This window comes from Nothobranchius furzeri, chromosome 18 (genome assembly GCF_043380555.1).
Source record: "Nothobranchius furzeri strain GRZ-AD chromosome 18, NfurGRZ-RIMD1, whole genome shotgun sequence".
Classification (NCBI taxonomy): domain Eukaryota; kingdom Metazoa; phylum Chordata; class Actinopteri; order Cyprinodontiformes; family Nothobranchiidae; genus Nothobranchius; species Nothobranchius furzeri.
The window spans coordinates 34,861,754-34,880,049 of record NC_091758.1 but is presented as its reverse complement, the minus strand read 5'-3'; the positions used below and the strand labels follow the sequence as shown (position 1 = coordinate 34,880,049).

General features: G+C 43.8%; 1 protein-coding gene across 10 annotated transcripts in view; it reads right to left on the bottom strand.

Moving 5' to 3' along the window:
• Window positions 1-18,296, bottom strand: part of dlgap2a (discs, large (Drosophila) homolog-associated protein 2a) — a 212,281-nt gene that overhangs the window by 63,066 nt on the left and 130,919 nt on the right. For all 10 annotated transcript variants that reach the window (XM_015970345.3, XM_015970346.3, XM_054742143.2 and 7 more), the window contains one exon: window positions 9,999-11,146. In XM_015970345.3, coding sequence (XP_015825831.3) covers window positions 9,999-11,146 — 1,148 coding nt within the window. The remainder of the gene's footprint in view (window positions 1-9,998; window positions 11,147-18,296) is intronic.

Sequence of the window (18,296 nt, the reverse complement as noted above, 5' to 3'; positions counted from 1 at the left end):
CCAGATTATTGAACGCTCCTGCAAGTAAATCTTCCAGCCTTTTTCATCCTGCCTGATCAAAGCCTCCTGACCTCGTTTCCATGCCTGACCCTCGCCAAGAACTCTGCCACCACGACCTTCGCCTGTCTTCGACCAAGTCTCTAGCCTGCTCCTTGTACCTGCTTCGTCTCGACCTGGTTTCGACCCATGCCTGCCTTCGACTCTGCCCTTACCCCAGTTTTACTCCGGTAACTCCTCCTATTAGCTTTAGGCTAATAAAGACTGCTAAAACGTCTTACTGTGTTTGGTGTCTTCACCGGTCCTCTAGTTCCGGTCATTACAGAAACTTTTCAGATTCAATATTTCAGGACAGCTAAAATTGACTTTTGAGACTATAATTAGCCACACTTCTCAAAAAGGCCACTCGACGAGCAGTCTTCTTCATAAGGTGAGAAACTTACCGGCTTTTTCCCAGAAGATGAAACAACATTTGGAGAAATGGCACCGACAAATATACAAGAAAATAAATGGACTTACAGCACAAATGTCACAGATAAAAATACACCCAAGGGCATGCATGCATGAATCAAACCTTTTTATTCCAACCATGCACTCACATGTGTTAGGAAGTAAACACAAACAGACACTAATAAGAGTCATTCATCTCTCCTTCTAAGGCAGGCATGCACCATCTACCAAATAGAGTGGATGGGTTAATTAAGTCTTGAAGGGGTTTGATATTTTTAGACATCTAATTAACGAAGGGAACGCTGGTGGACAGGCGCAAGCTGTGGTGAGATTTGTTTAATTTGGGTTTGCTGATTAACTGTGTGGAGTGGAAGGTGTCTCCTTGTGAAGATAACAGGAAAGCATGTGAGCAGAATGGTTAGTTTGTGCTGACAGCAGCAAAAGTACGTGTGATTATAAGCTGTTTGTGGAGAGATTAGCTAAGGTTAGTGGAAAAAATGTACCTTATGACAATCGATGAGATCTGGAGGTCTTTAAGGTGATGGAAACATGCTACGGTTGAACAGTCAGTCAGAAAAAAGCATTTTCACCTTAAAATATGTCAGAATGAGCAAAAAAGCTCCTGAATTACACAGACTTTAAACACATTCATGCTTTAAAGACCAAGTTCACTTGTTTTCTCAACACGTTTGCAGTTGTCTCTAGTATAAAGGAATACTTTGTGAGTCGATCTCTGTGGGGAAAAAAACCTCTGGCGTTCCTGTTTAAGGAACTAGGAGTGAGCCAGAAGAGAAGGCAGCAGAAACAGAATTTGGAGACTTGTGTCCTGATATTTAGACATCTTGTCTCTGATTGGTTAACAGCAACACAATTCTCCCACTGACTCTGTTAGCTCTGCAACGTGGATGTTTTATCTCCACGAATAACACAAGCATGAAGGAGTTCTGCTGTCTGGTGGAAAGGCTAATGCTAACCGTCAGCGTTTACTAGCCAAGGTGTTCTCTGCTTTCTTTCTAGACGCTAAAACAACAACAGCCTTCCCTGTCACGAGTCAAGATGAGTGAGTCCATGAATGTTAATTCAGCAAGGTGGCATGCTAATGGCTTTTCCAATCCGAGTGCTTCCACGTTTCCATCAGCAGCTAATGCAGGAAATAGGGGTAGAAGACTATTAGCTTGTAAACATCTTACAGAATCAAAAGAAGAGGGGTAAATTTCAACAAAACATCTAAACAAATCAAAAACTAGAAAACATTTAGATGCTCATCAAAAATGCTAAATTCAAAACAGTTAATATGCTGCAAACATTGTTTTAATCAAGTTCCTGAATAATTCCTCAAATGTGATATTTCTATTTTGCAATAATAGTTCATTAATAAAACACTTGAATAACTATGGTGGTGGAGAGTTTTAGCCGCTGCTGGCCTGAGGCGAAGCAGATCAGCACCATGGACAGCACCCGCTTCAAACCCGTTTGTTTAAACTTTAGGACTAACAACCGGAAACTTTTGTTTACAACACTTTACCAATACCCTGCATGGCCGTTTATTTATTTACATTTATGTGTTTGGATCTGCAGCTGCAGGAAGTGTGAGGTGTGCAGTGGTGCTCCCAGAAAATGTTCATTAGGGGGTCCAGATGGGGCCAGGGAAATTTGTTTTTTTTGGGGGGTCATTACAAAAAACAAAAGAGCTATGCATCCAACACATTTACTTCACAAATCAGAAACACAAACTTTTCAGAAAACAAGACTAAATTATTTCAGTTATTGTCTCAAATGTTATAGTTTTAAAACAGTTCCATTTGCATGTTTCTGTTTCAACAAAAACTATTAGGATTTATACTTGTGCTGAAATAGTGAGCCTCAGTCACGCACATACGAGTTTCAATTCTGACTTACTAAATAAACTATCAGCATTTTGTTAGAATACATTTATTTACTGGCTTCAACATGTAGGTCTTGATTAAAGAAGGTGAATGCGTAGTTTGTGTAAACCTGGATGTGGTTAATTGGGAGGGTGTTTTGGGGGAGGGGGGTAGTGGTGGCCGTGGCCACCCTTGGCCACCCCTCAGGTTCGCCACTGGTGGAGAGGTGGTGCAAAGCTCCTGCAGTGCATTTCATTGATTAACTCCACAGCTCTGTCTCTGCAGCAAGATAAAGTAAGTCACTGCTAAGTGAAGACAGTGAGAGACGGAGAGGCAGAGGGAGAGTGACGATGAGGAGAAGAAAGACGAAGAAACGCTCGAGTGGGAAAGGATGGACGAACCTTCAGTTTCTGTTAATAAAAATGTTCTATTTCTTCTGCCCTTGTCTGACACATTGGATGTACTGGAGGAAGTGTGTTTTCCCTTTCCTTTTACTGTTTAACAGCAGACCAAACACTCACTCATCATCTCCTGGTTTTCTCTTTTACACGTAAACTCACACGATTACAGAGGGTTAGGGTGAGTAAACAGACACGATGAATTAAAGGTGCAAAAGGAAACAGTCCAGTCATCCTCACCTGCTGATTCTACCAATATTAGGAGGCTTATTTTGATGCAAACACAAATAAATATACCTGTGCGTCGGGATTTTGTAGATGAGAAAATGAGGAAAGGATCTGAGGAAAATCTTATGTTTGGAGATAAACGTCATTTATATAAATGAAAAAAACTCATGGAAAAAAGGTCACATTTCATGATAAAAACCACTAAAATGAGAAATAAACAAATCATTGTAGAATCGTAAATTATCAAGTGGGAAAAAAGGGAAATATTTCTGAGAATAAAGTAAACCAGAAGGAGATCTGGTTCCTAAATGGATTTAAAACAAAATTTTTAAATATGTCAATTTCTTCTTTGCATGTTTGCATCTTTTATTGTAAATTTATAATGTTGCATTAATAAACCTAATATTTATTTCTGGCAAATATAAAAATCAAAAATATTTTTTTTCTCTGATTTTGTAAAGTATGCCTTTCGTCACAGAAAATCCAACTATTTTCTGAACAATTCAGCCTTTTATAGAGAATATTTAAATTGTTTCATGTAATTATGAGATTATTCTCTAAATTTCTGAAACTTTCCACACCCCATCTGCTTATTTAACTTGGTTTCATCTACAACGCCCCTAATGTGTCACCTTTAATAAACCAGAAGTCACACCTCTTATAGCTTTCGGTTTGAGGGCTGTTTCTCGCAGACAGACAGAAACAGGAACATTTTGTGCATGCATCAAGTCGGGACATCTGGAGGACATCTGTGGAGAGCTTTGCACACACCTGCTTATGATAACATTTATTAAATCCTCACAGGAGTCTCACTCACTGGCTGTCAAGCATCCGAGTACTTCCAAACAACACCAACACAGGTCATAACTCCAACGGGTCGTGTCAGCAGCTTCCTTTGCTATGATCTTTAAATGTTTTGTAAAACACATCACATGCTCCCTAAAATGACTTTGTAGGCATTTATGTTTATATTTTCCCTGAATCCTGTTACATCCCTGCTCTTGTCTGTTCCTGCCGAGCTCTGGAGTCAATCTGCTGACAATGACGAGCCGTCAGCTCATCATAATGAAAGCTGGCACAGTCGCTTAGCCCTGCATCTTCCTGTAGCTGACATCAGCCCTCGTCCTGTCTTGCACCCTGAAGAGCTCCGCGTCACATCCTTGTTCTTGTTGACATACGCTCGGTCACTCTGAGTTGCATTTGCATGCTGAATGTGAAAATTTTCCTCGCCACCTATCGCCTGAGTTGGGAAAGGAAAAGGATCATGTCAGGAAATAGTCTCTTCTATGTCACAGGGAAAATTAGAATTAACGGCCCCGCCCACCTTGGTTAGCAACCACGAAAGGCTGTTTTTGATTTAGCGTCCTAGAGAGAGTCGAGCGCAACTCAGCTAGTGGAAGCTAACCATTAGCATTAGCAACTGCACAACACTGCAGAACACACTGAGGCTTGTGTTAATTGTGGAGACAAAACATCAACGTTGCATTTTTTGAGAAGAGCGAATGAAGGCAGTGGAAGAGATGCCGTTAGCCAATCAGAGATGAGACGTTTGCATCATGAATATTGCTCTTAATCCTGTTGTTTTTCACTCGCCAATCCTTTGACAAAATTCTACTTCCTGAAACAGGAGCGCCAGAGCTTTTTTTCCCCCACAGAAAACGACACAAACCACTCATTCATACTAGAGACCGCTGCAGATTTCACTGAAATAATGATCAACTGAGAGCTTTAAGCCCAGAAATTTATTTTGGGGTGTTTTTGTCCAACGGAGAATTTTAAAGAGCAAGTCACCCCCTTCCAGATTCTCACTCAACTCTCACTTCCTGTTTGAAAAATGCAGCAAATGCTGTTGACTAGTAGACCGAGAAGGTGGAGCCACTAACAAATACACACACACACACACACACACACGCGCGCACACAGGCTCACAACAACAGTGTGACATCATAATGTACCAGCTAGTGTTCTAGGGTACCTCTTAGCCAATAGCGATGGCAGATTTAAATTCAACTGCAGTGCAGAGTTTTTACCTGACAACAGCACAACACTGACAGTTTTAGGCAGAAAATTACAATTTTAACTAAAATGCACTAAAGTGCAAAACTATTGACTACACGTGTCTGCAGCACGATTAGACACACATTATATAGTTTATCAGGAAAAATAAGTTGTTTTGGCGGTGACTTGCTCTTTTACTATCTCAGAGTCGTGTACATTAATAATTTTAGGATGGAGTGAGACACAGAGGAGTGGTTCATGGCTTATTTCTTTCATAGTTCTTTGATTTTCATATGAAAAAGAACTGAAAGCTGCCTCTGACTTTGCTCTGGCAGTTCAGCAAACCAATCAACGCAAACATGGGGAGAGTATCTTAACGAGACAAGAGTTCAAACTTATCTCCTTATTAAACTGATGAGCCATCATTAAATGTTAATGATTTAATAAAGAATACATATTGCACATATTTAATAAAACCTGCTAACAAATATAATTTATGCACTTTTAACTGCTGGTACATTGAGCCAAACTGTAGCTTCATGACCTGAAGTGGGATTTCCTTCACAAAAGTTTTAGGGAACCCCTGCATGTGCATCACACTGCCAGATTAGTTTCTGTTACTTTGCACTTTCCTTTTGTAGTTCAATCAGCAGCCTTGCTGCTTCTAACGTTTTACCTCTGGCAAGCCTACACGGCGGTTAATTGGCTTGTTAATTCTTGCTGCAACATCCTATCTCAGCATTTCCATCAAAGGCTAATCCGCTCCTTGTACTGCTCTACCGTAGGCAGGGTGCAAACACACTTAAGCTTCCTGGAGCAGCTGACAATCAGAGATGAACGCTGTACTAGAAACACAGCTGCTTTTGTTCTGACGGTGTGTCCGAGGCCCGTGAACGCTAGAGGATTAATGTTCTTCAAACAAAGCTCACACACCAGCAGGACGTGCATAGAAAGTATCATCCGATCAGTTTTTCAATAGTAGGAAGTGACATAAAAATTTAATAGGGGAAATTATCAGCATGCCGCTGCGCATATTATACACCAAACCTTTCAACTACTTCTCCTCTCACTCAAAATGTGAAACTATAACAGATCTGAGGTCGAGGTCAAGGTCAATTTTATTTATAGAGCGCATTTACAGCAGCAAAGCTACACCCAAAGCACTATACAAGGTAAAACAAATCAAGGTACAACAGATCAACAATAAAAACCTAAAATAAGATGAGCACACAACAGTCACAATCTATAATAAAAACTGTTAAAAACTATTAAGATGCTTAAGTCAACCTGCATTAAAAGCCAAATAAAAAAAAGCATCTTAAGAAGGGATTTAAAATGCTCTAGATTCTGTGTGGTCCTGATGTTGAGAGGTAGCTTGTTCCACAGTTTGGGACCAACCACAGAGAAAGCTCTGTCGCCGTGAGTCTTGTGGCGGGTTTTTGGCACTGTTAAAAAAGCTTGAGAGCTGGACCTCATAGTTCTGGCAGGGACGTAAGCGGACAGCAGCTCAGAGATGTAAACTGGGGCCAGGCCATGAAGGGATTTAAAAACAAAAAGTAAAAATTTAAAATGGATCCTGTAAGAGACAGGAAGCCAATGGAGAGAGGCCAGAACCGGGGTCATGTGATCCCGCTTGCTGGTTCCAGTCAGCAAGCGGGCGCTGCATTTTGGACCAGCTGAAGTCGGTGTAGGGAGGACTGGTCCAGGCCAGAATACAGGGAGTTGCAGTAGTCCAATCGGCAGGACACGAACAGATGGATGACATGTTCGAGGACATTAGCAGGAAGGTATGGCTTCACCTTTGCTAGGTTTAGTGTTTGAGATGAAGAAAGTAGGGGAGCTGGAGCACTCAGGTGAGTCACGTTCGTCAGAGTTGATGAAGACGCATTTGGCATCGAAACATTAATGTGAATGGGTGCTCCAGCTGCCCTATGTTCTTCCTTTGCTTGCCCTCCTGTGTTTGAGATGTGTTTTTTTTTGTTTGGCACAACTGGCCTAACGTAAAGTGACATAACTGTTATAGTTGGCAAAGATAATGTCTAAAGTTTAAGTGTGCATGTAGATATGTGATGTTGGCAACCTAAACTTATGTTTTAATCGGGGGAAAAACCTAACTATATTGATGTTGGTTTTTATTGGTATGAGTTAGACATGTATAGGTGTGCCGGTACATCGGATATCGAGCTTCCATGGTTGGAAGGAAATGGTGGAAACGAGTGAAAATAAACCAATTTGCAAATATCAATAAGTATAGTTTAGATGTTGATCATGAATTAGAATCACTGTGTCATCAAGCAAACCAAAGTATGTCATATGTTGAAATATATTACCTACACACACACACACACATACACACACACACACACACACACACACACACACACACACACACACACACACACACACACACACACACACAACTCTAGCCTCTTTTATTGCCATCTCTGCCTTTCTAACACTTGAAGTTTTTCACTTCACCTGACATCAGCCAAGGACATAAACAAGGTGGCTAGCACATCATCAACCCATCTGGTGTGCAATGAAAAGATAAACATTTCCTAACACACTCCCTCACTCCTGCATGCACTGGCAGTTCGTTCTGAACTCACTTTATGTTAATAAGGTTCAGACACTTGTGGGCAATCCCAGCCCAACAGCAGCAGAAAGTGGATACTCCTCAATGTGACCCCATTCAGTTTGGGCACAAAATCAGTCAGAAATAAAAGATATTTCTCTGTCTGACTGCTGGAAACAAAAATGGCCAAAAGGAGTGAAAACAGACATCCCATTTGTTTCCTTCCTGGTCTCTTCTGCTTCCTAGACTAAGCATCACAGAGGCACAAACTTCCCCTTCCCTCGCTCTGCACTGCTTCAATACATCTACTCTGAAAGGTCCCTGAGAGGGCATCGATTCTTGTCCGGGGAGGAAAAACGTGTCCCATGCTTTTCGGATTAGATTGATAACTCTGCGCTAAATATAGCCCTGCAGCAAGGAGTGAGAACAAGCAAGAAGTTATTTTTAGAAAAGTTTATAGTGCTGCAGCTTGGGACACAGCTGAATAACCAAAAAGGAAGACAGGACTGGGAGCACTAAGATGCGTCTCGAGTTATGGCTTCATTTATTGAGTTTACAGCAAATTAGAGTGGAGTAGTGCAGCGGCTGCCCAGTTCGAAAAGATCATCACTTCTTTGCATTTTGCTTACAGCCTTTAAAACCAAAGTTTGAGTCTAGGTTCGTCTCACGTACAGCTGTTTGGTTAAGTCTAGTAAATTATGTGTGATCTCACATGATTAAAGATCTTATATGATGTGTTAGCATGCTGTTAGCATGGTGGATGACTCTAAGCTACTTCCACACCACAGACATGACGTGTTAGCACGCTGTTAGTATGGTGGATTACTCTAAGCTACTTCCACACCACAGACATGACGTGTTAGCACGCTGTTAGCATGGTGGATGACTCTAAGCTACTTCCACACCACAGACATGACATGTTAGCACACTGTTAGCATGGTGGATGACTCTAAACTACTTACACACCACAGACACGATGTGTTAGCACGCTGTTAGCATGGTGGATGACTCTAAGCTACGTACACACCACAGACACGATGTGTTAACACGCTGTTAGCATGGTGGATGACTCTAAGCTACTTACACACCACAGACACGATGTGTTAACACGCTGTTAGCATGGTGGATGACTCTAAGCTGCGTACACACCACAGTTTAGCTCAATATCTGTCAAAGAGACGCAGGTTATATACTTTTGAGTTTGAGCAGCTGTGGCTCATTCATTCATTCATTCATCTTAAATGTAGTGGACCAAGCAATAACCAGTTGATGTTCATCCAAACGATTACCTCTGAGAGTTTTGTTAAAAGTCCCATTCACTTGTTTGTCAATAAATCTGCTGTGGTGTCTGGTATGAATGGATGCCCTGTGAATCATTTTCAGTAAGATAAAGAGCTCTGGCGCTCATGTTTCAGGGAAGGTTGCCGTAAGTGTGTGTGTGTGTGTGTGGGGGGGGGGGGGGGGGGGGGGGGGTAATGCAAATGCACCACCTCCAATTAGCTAACACCAATGCATCTGTTCTGCTTCCAAAAATGTCTTCAACTTGTTTTGTCTCCACAAATAATACAAGATTGATTGTGTTTAGCCATGTTGCTAATGGTTAGCTTCTACTGATCTTCTGCTCTTTACTTCCTACCTTCACAAGCCAAAGTGGGCGGGGCTCCATCTATTTCCCTTCTCTTATCCAGGTCTAAGTCACAGGGGCAGGAGACAAAGTCGAGAGGCCAATCCTAACCAGATGCTCGAGCCACCTCAGCTGGCTTCTCTCGATGTGGAGGGGCAGCGGATCTACATAATGTTATTAGTTATTTACACTGAAATTTGAGGGTTTCTTGGTTCATATTGTCATCAACATGCAAATAAAATCCATAAAGTGCTTCTGTTGAAAGTGCTGAGTCATTGGTTATTGATTTCCTGCAGTTCTACGAGGTCAAGATAGGCTCTGAGGTAAACACTAAACGTTTTCCTAGAGGGAAACCTACGTAAAAACAAACCAAACAGAAAAGTAAAAAAGAACAAATCTGCTCTGATCTCTTGTTTCATTCTGTTTCTGCCAACTCTTCCCCTCTGGCAGAGATCATTTACAGAGTTAATTGATTTGTCCTGCTGTGCTCGTTATTTCTACTGGCAGCCACATGCCGAGCACAGGACGAGTTCACATTGTAACATCCAGGGCCGCGTCAAACAAAACACAGCTTCTCAGATCAATCACAGTCCAACTGGGATTGGTTGCCGCTCTTCCTCTTTAGCTGATTGATTTGATTTTTTAAAGCAAAACTTTAATTCTTACTTGACCGATAACACAGCGGGATACATCCTCTGTTATTTTATCAGCTGACTGAAAAACGATCAAACCACGATGCAGTACAGCAAACGGACCAACCACACAAAGACTGTAAGGTGTCACAAATAAGAAAGAAGCTGACACATAAACGATTTTAGGATGTGAAACAGCTCCTGGTCAAGCGGTACAAAGGTCAAACTTACCTGTAGATAGTGACATTGCCTCAGGTTGGATTTGAGGTCAGTTGGTATCATCGGCTTCTCCAGGTTGAGTGAGGACTTCCTGTAGGCCTCCTTGGCTTGGCTGACCGTAAGTGTTGACCAGGAGCTCCTTTTCATGAACTTGCCCTCTGGCGCCATGCTAATGCTCTCACAGGCTGAGCACTTGACTTCATTGTTACTCTTAGAGGTCTTCAGTGAGAGATCCCCAGCCAGGTGGCTATGCACTGAGTCAGGGTAGCAGTGGCTGATGTGGTCCACTGGATGCCGCGACATGATGCTCGGCGTTCTATATGTGCTGTCACTATCCAGATTGTCGTCCGAGCTCCACCATCCTCCGGAGCGCTGCTTTCCGCTGCTGTCGGACTTCCGCTCTTTGCTCTTGCTGCGTTTGCTGTGTTTGTGGTGGCCTTGGTGGTGGTGATGGTGGTGGTGCGAGCCGTCCCTGTGTGAGTCGCTTTTGGTGCCGTTCATCTTGGACGAACCTTCCAGAGAGTGCGACTTCGTAAAGAGTTTTTGCACAGAGTGGACTAAGTGGCGAATTCGCCCGGGGCTCTCATTGCGCTGCTCCGTAGTGGTGGTTGTGGTGGATGTGCGTTGGTACTGCAACGTGTGGAAGCCGTCTCTGTGCAGCGGCATCTGTTTCTCAAACTGATCCAAGAGGTTTGCGGGGATTCGGTTCATTTTCCCACTGCCACCGTGTGAGGATGAGCCACCGTCGTCTCGGGAATCTCTCCCACCAGAAGTGTTCCCACCGCCGTCCCTTGAAGCGCTGCCATAATGCATGCGAGGGAAAGTGCTACTAGCTATGGAGTGGTCGGTGGCCGACAAGGACACCGGCATCATCATGCACTCGGAGTGGATGGAGCTTCGTGGGGAACAGCGGTGGTGACTCTCGAGGGCACAGCTCTCAGTAGGGCTGAGGAGGTAAGAGGGTGACCGTAGGTCGCCATGGTGGAGATGGTGGTCCAGGGAATGGTCACATTCAGCCAGGCCGCAGGTGTGAGCCGAGGTGGTCGATGTGAGCTGGAGGTGGGCGGGGCGGCCACCAGAGAGTCCCTTCATGTTCCTGGCTGGAGGGGAGTAACTGTCCTCATCGAAGTACCGCGAGGGTGTCCATGAATACTGCTGGTCTGTGGGAAACACACACACAGAGAAAATTACTAAATGCATTTCCCCCCAAAAAAGAAAACCATTTCAGATGATGAGAGGGAGGGAAAAAAAAGCCTTGTTCCACCTCACACGCACTCGTCCACCACTCTCAGCCCTGGACATAACCTTCAGATTGCAGGTACAACATCTGTTTTCCTCAAATTGTGTCTGTGGCGTAGTTTTAGAGGGAAGGGGAAACAAGTTGAGATTTTATGTAAGGGAAGGGCAGGCGACAGGTAGAACCCCCCGTTGCCATTTATCCAATGCAAAGTGAAATAATAGCCCATCACTCCGTGGTGCCGGTGTCATCCGTCAAAGCCCCGAGTGGTGCGCCGTGAGCCAGACAGGAGTCCTTGGGAGGTGATCACCATATCCCACCTCTCTCACTCGTTCTGTTGGGCATGTAGCTTTCAATTAAAACAATTCTTTGTGATCCAACATCAAGGGCAACAATCGCTGTTCTCTAATCCTCATTCAGAAAACTAAAAGGCAAAGTTTTGCTTTTAGCCTCAACATGACTCTCCAAAATCAGTGATGAAACTGGTAAAACCCTCCTAGCTGCCAGCTACAGTAGCTAATTAATGTTTACTGAGTTCATTTATTCGACTATAAAACATGTTAGTAACGTATACTTCTGAGAATAAACTGCTGTGCGTCAACTCCCTTGTCCACCAGAAGAGAAGTTTTTAGAGGAAAGGCTCGTTCGACGCTGATTTCTATCCTGCTTTCAAGAAACTGCAGAACGAAGCTAAGCTCACTTGCTTTTTAAAGATGTGCCTCATAAAGACGAGCACTCAGGCTGTCACCTCATAAACCAAAGGAGAGTTTTTACGAGTCACAGTGGGACCGCAGTGGAAGTGGAAGAGCAGTTTTGGACTCAACTGGAGCCCTGGTAGTGTTGGCAATCCGCTGAAATATTCATAAACAAATTATTAGCCTCTGACAAATTAATAAGATCAGCCGGACCCTCGACAACCTCGATCATGATTAGTCCAACACATCGATGAGCAATTCTCAGAGTCAGGGGACAATACCTGTCAATACAAAGTGTGAACATTAAAAGCAAGCATTAAAGATGGGGTCTGCAGTGGGATGTCTTTAAGGAGGAGAGAGCTCTAACGGATGAGAATCAACTCCCCTAAATCCAAGACAATGGTCTTGAATCGGAAAAGGGTAGAATGCCTTCTCTGGGTCAGGGATGAGGTCCTGCTCCAAGTGGATGAGTTTAAGTAGCTCTGGTTTTTGTTCATGAGTGAGGGAAAGACGGAGCGTGAGGTCAAAAGGTGGACTGATGTTGCATCTGCAGTGATGCGGGAGCTGTACCGATCTGTCGTGGTAAAGAGAGAGTTGAGCCGGAAGGCCGGTCCATCTACGTTCTTACCCTCACCTACGGTCACGAGCTTTGGGTACTGACAGAACGTACGAGATCGCGGATACAAGCGGCTCAAGTTAGTTTTCTCCGCAGGGTGTCTGGGCTCTCCCCTAGAGAGAGGGGGAGAAGCTCGGTCATCCGGGGGGGCCTCGGAGTAGATCCGCTGCTCCTCCACATCGAGAGGAGCCAGTTGACGGGGCTCAGGCATCTGGTTAGGATGCCTCCTGGACGCCTCCCTGGTGAGATTTTATGAGCACGTCCAACTAGGAGGAGACCTAAAGGAAGACCCGGGATATGCTGGCGGGACTGTTTCTCGACGGCCCAGGGAATGCCTTAGGATTCCCCCGGAGGAGCTGGCCCAAGTGGCTGGGGAGAGGGAAGTCTGGGCCTCTGCTTAGGTTGTTGTCCCCCCGCAACCCGATCCCAGATAAGCGGCTGAAATTGGATGGACGGATGACAGGATCACATATTAAAATAAAAGCATATTAAAAGTTTATTTAAAAACTTTAAGCTACAAACCCTGCCTTAAGATTCATGACTGCAAAAAAGTTGGTTTTGAGAATAAAATTTGACCTTTTCTGGAAAAGACTGGAGCACAAACCTTTCCCTCGATCTGACTAATTAGTTTTACTAATTTTAAGGGAAACAAGAAAGAAAAAGTTCAAACATCAACAAATAAAGCTTAAAATAAACGGTGAAACTCCTCTGAAACTGAATTGTTGACTTTTTGCTCGACTCATCTTGAGTCCAGAACATCAAAGCTCCTGATTAACCCCCCCACTGACTTTGCTGGGATTGATTGTGTTACATAGCCTCTTCTGTGAGACCAGTCTGACCGTGATCAGGTGCTGCTTCCTGCAGCTGGAGGACTGGAACAGATCAGGTCATCATGACCAGAACATGGATCCGTTGTTTCCTCTTGTTCTTTTAAAAACCTGGTCATCAAGAAGGTACAGACTCTTGTTCTGGATTATTTTACCAACAGCTCTGAACATGTTCCACATCAAAACCACAATAAAGAGGTTCCCTTTTGTCCCTCGAATTATCCAAACTTATTTTTAAAGCGATCTAAGAGCTCAACCCTGGAGTGCAGTCCCGCTCTTCTTGTTGCCGTCGTCCTCCATCTGCTGAGATGTAAACAAATTCTAGTGTTTACCCGACTTGTATGAAGATGTCTTCCTGGCAGCCTGATGCTAAATTAATTCAAAGTGTGCCAAGTGTGTGTGTGTGTGTGTGTCAGTACGATTGTCCTTCAAGAGATTTTCTAAGTCTGCAACTAACTAAATGAAAAAAAAAAAGATATTACTAATATTTAAACAGGCCAGATGATGAGAAGTAGCTTGTTCTGACTCTGCTGGCAGGAGGATGATGGTGCATTATTGATTCATCTGATGCTACCGTCCCGTCTCTCACTCCGAGGCCTTTTCTTTGATGGCTGCTTGTCCTCTGAGACACTCAGGGAGCTGCGCTGAATAAATTATCTACCTACAGACTTGTGGCTCTCTTGTAGGACACATGACAGACTCATCCATCCTCATCCTCTTTTTTCCCCACCTCTCCCACAGCTGCTACAGATTGTGACATTATGGGAAAAAGACTGTTGTTTAATATTTTCATGAAGCATGTTGAAGCGAAGCGAGTGTGGATCATCCTGGCAGGTGCTCGGCAAACACAGACGAGTGTGACTGACATCTGCGGGCACGGAGAGGGCTTGTTGTTTCTTGTCCTGATAACAGCACCTGTCATCACATCTTCCTGGTAATAGCGCCAAATGGTGAGATGGACTTCTAGGACAGATGGTGTGTTTTGAAATCTAATGGCGAGTTGGTGTTAGCATGAGATGCTGCAGCACAGCTGTGAAAGACGGTCTATCACTTTTTGCTACGTCGCATGTTTAAGGTGATGAAAGTGTTCGTTGCGTGGAGAGCTCGAGATGCTTTGTGGTCTTTATGTTGTAAGATGATGTAATCCAGCAGATGTTTTAACTTTGAAAAAGAAAAACCTATAAGTCTTATTGGACAGCGGTCTGCAAGCTGTGGCTCTGGGGCCACATCTGGCGCTTGGGCTCTTCTGCAAGGGACCATTTTGGCAATAGGAAAGATAATAATAATAATAATAATAATATCAATAACAATAATATAATAGATTTACCGTATTTTCTGGAGTATAAGTCGCACCAGCCATAAAATGTATAATGAAGAAGAAAAAATACATATATAAGTCGCACTGGACTATAAGTCGCATTTCTGGGGGAAATTTTATTATTTTTCTTACAAAATCTGAGACCAAGCATTTCACATTACAAGTACCGGTAACAATAGCAGAATAAACAACCAGGGCGCAGGAGCGCACCACGGTCTCCAGCAGAGGATGGCAGTGTTTCAAACCCTCCCAGCAGGCGGGGAGAGCTCATTCCTGGGCCGGAGACGGCCCGCAGCACCCAGCCACAGGCTGCAGCAGGTGATGGAGGGGCAGAGGAGCTGAAACCTGGACCGGAGCCGGTACGCAGTAGCGCGGTATACATAATTTGGTGTATAAGTCGCTCCGGAGTATAAGTCGCAGGACTAGCCAGACTATGAAAAATAGTGAGACTTATTGTCACGAACAGAACTCAGAAGACCCGTAATGACGCCAAAAACAGTAAAAGTATATTAAAAAAATCTTTTATTTTTTGTGGAGTTACCAGAGCAGGGCGAGGCAGGAGACAGAGTCGGAGGGCAGGCGTGAGTCAAAACCAGATCGGCACAAGCAGGTACAGGGAGCAGGCTGGAGACGTGGTAGAAGACAGGCGAGGGTCGTGATGACAGGCAGAGTTCAAGGCAGGGGTCAGGAGAAAAACGAGGTCCGGAGGCCGAGATCAGGCAGGGTGGATGGCTGGAGAATTTACTGGCAAATGTTTTCAACAATCTGGCAGAGACTGGGTAGCTGAATGGATCTTTTATAGCAGGGAAAGCAGGTGTGTGAGATGAGCTGAGGAGTCAGGAGCAGGTGAAGTGGATGAAGCTGATTACAGGAACAGGTGAGATGAATGGAGTTGATGGTGGTTGCCAGGGAAACAGGGCTTGTCAGGAGCTTAGTGAGGGGACCAGGTGAGCTGAATGAAGGCTGAAAAATGAGAGTCATGTCACTTATATTCCAGAAAATACGGTACATGCTTTTCAAGGCACCCAAAGTGCTTTCCATTATTCATGCACCCTCACATTCACACACTGCCGGTGATGGTAAGCTGCTGTGCAGCCACAGCCGCCCTGGGGCGGTCTGAAGAAGCTTCGGTGGAGGCTTACACCTGTGCTTTGTCATAAAGTAGTTCCAAGTCTAAAATGGCTCCTGTGATTTATGTTACTAATTATTTTCACTTGAATTCAGTTATTCTTTAGCTCACCAAGCAGAATCGGGATCACTACTGAGTGATTTTAACGCTTTTACTCACAATGCTAGCTGGACCCATTCACTTACAGTGTTTAAAGCTAAGCTAAAGCTAACAGCCTGCTCAGGAGAATGACTGGGTTGGTAAAAAAAAAACTGTTTTTTCCCACTTATATCTAACTCTGGGAAAAATAAGCAAATTTCATTTTTGGGTGGAAGATTGGTTTAAGTCATAAAAACACGACGTTGCACTAACATTATTTCCCTAATAAAGATCACAGTTTAATTAAACACTAACCTGGAACACTGCGAGCAAATAGGTTGTTAGAAGTCATAAATAACATGATGTGTTTTAAAGCTTGTTCATTTAAAGACGATAAGGCACAACATTATGTTGCTTGTTTTACTCTTTTTTACAAATGCATGTAGCACAACTGTTCAGGATGCATAACTCTGCCCTATTCAACGTTCTGAGCGTGCATTCTGCACACACGCCACCGTCTCATGGCTTAACACCTGAACCGAGACCAGCTCCGTAATGTTTAGAAAGTCCCTGAGGCTAACGCGTGATAAACGCACCTTTTACCTGACACGAGGCGTGCAGAGACGCCAAACCGACTCAGAGGAAGAGGCTCATTTATTAGGAGCCTCTGTTTTGTTCTGCTGCTCCGCTCGCATGCAGAATGTGAGTAAAGGTCGTTTTGCTCCTCTTAACACATTAGCATTTAAATAGCATTATATCTTCAGTGAGTGTCACTGACAGCTCCCACTCCTCCCTTGGCTGGGACTCTAACTGGAGTTGAAAACAAAGTTAAAAGATAATAAAACGCTGCGCCAGACTGAGAGATCAAAGCTTTGCAACCTTCAGACTTGGCAGCGTTAGCTTTGCGCCGAACCACGTGCAGCCACTGCGCCGTTTGTAGGAGAATTAAGCTGAAGGTAAGTTTGAGTCTCCACTGAGGCAACAGCTGGAAACAGTCTAAGGTTTGCATCATCAGGAAAATCTGTCATTCCCAGGTTTTCCAGGTTCAAAAAGCTTCAGCTCTCACCTTTATATTAGCATCAATGCAACGTTGATAGAGTTTATGAGGACATTTTTAGAGAATTGTTAAAATTCATAAAACAATACAGATCACAGAAATGTGATTTGGTGCATTCCAACATGGCTTCTGAGGTAAAAATCCCTCAAGTTCAGCTCTGAATGCAACTTCTAAGGTCATTAAAATAAAACCATTAAATACAAGTAGCAACACTTCTGCCCAAAGAGATGTAACAGACAAGCCTGTCCTCGTCAAAAAAAGGGAAAACTGCATAAGATGTTTATTAGCCGAGATGTCAAATCCATCTGTTTTCTATCAGCGTTGCACCATTTCTTATTTCTAAGCTAAAAGGATGCAGAACCTCCAGAATACCAGCCCTTATTTAAGAAAATCCCAAAAGAAAATTGGATTTCAAAGCTTTTTGGGAGCATTTAGAAACAATTTCAAATCTGAGATGGAATTAACAAATTCATCTGTCAGCGCCTCGTCGACATGAGGCCCACACACATGTCCCCGCCACTTTTCCATCCAGGTGACATCATAGAGCAGCTCATCCACACATGAATAAAACACCAAAACTCAACTTATGGCATCTACCCGATATCAGGAAATCAACTATTGTTGGTGATATTTAACTTTGGAGCGGAGCAGGACAATTAAAGCAGGAAACAGATGCTATGACTGAGAAATGATGACAGTAGCTTGGTTTTATCACTGCATGTCAGAGCTGCACGTGTCACATGTGGGCCTGACGGTTCAAACATGCAAACGTTTTGCTGTCATGGTAAAATTTTAAAGTTTGAGGATTTATACTGTTTGCAATTAGATGAATAAATGTCACAAGATTTAAATAACTAACATTTTATATTACTGAATGCTGTGGGATTATATGAAATATATGAAGCCCTTTATAACACTAAATCATTAAAGCTTGGTTTATGCTCGAAACATTTACTTTCCGCTTGGTGATGCGGCTCGCAGATGGAACGCGCTTCACAACTTGCAGCGATTATGGTTCATGCGGCTTGTCTCTGCGGTGAGCCAATATTCTCCCAAACTGTAGGGGGCAGCATAGAGCTCTATGGCATGCATCCAACACTACACCATATGTTACGGCCGCAGCCGTTTTGAAGCCCAGAGGTGTGCTCCGCGCCGTTCCCTGTGCAGCAGCGCAGCACCACGGACAGCTACGCTCTGGGATGTTGTCCTTACTCCAGCACCATGGAGAGCGCCGGAGCGGCAGGCACAAGCAGCTGGGACTTTTTATCTCATCAGCCGGCCCTTCAAAAGCGGCCAGCTGGAGCTCATCAGGGGAGAGAAATGTTTGGAGTTGCAGAGGCAACGTTTGTTCTC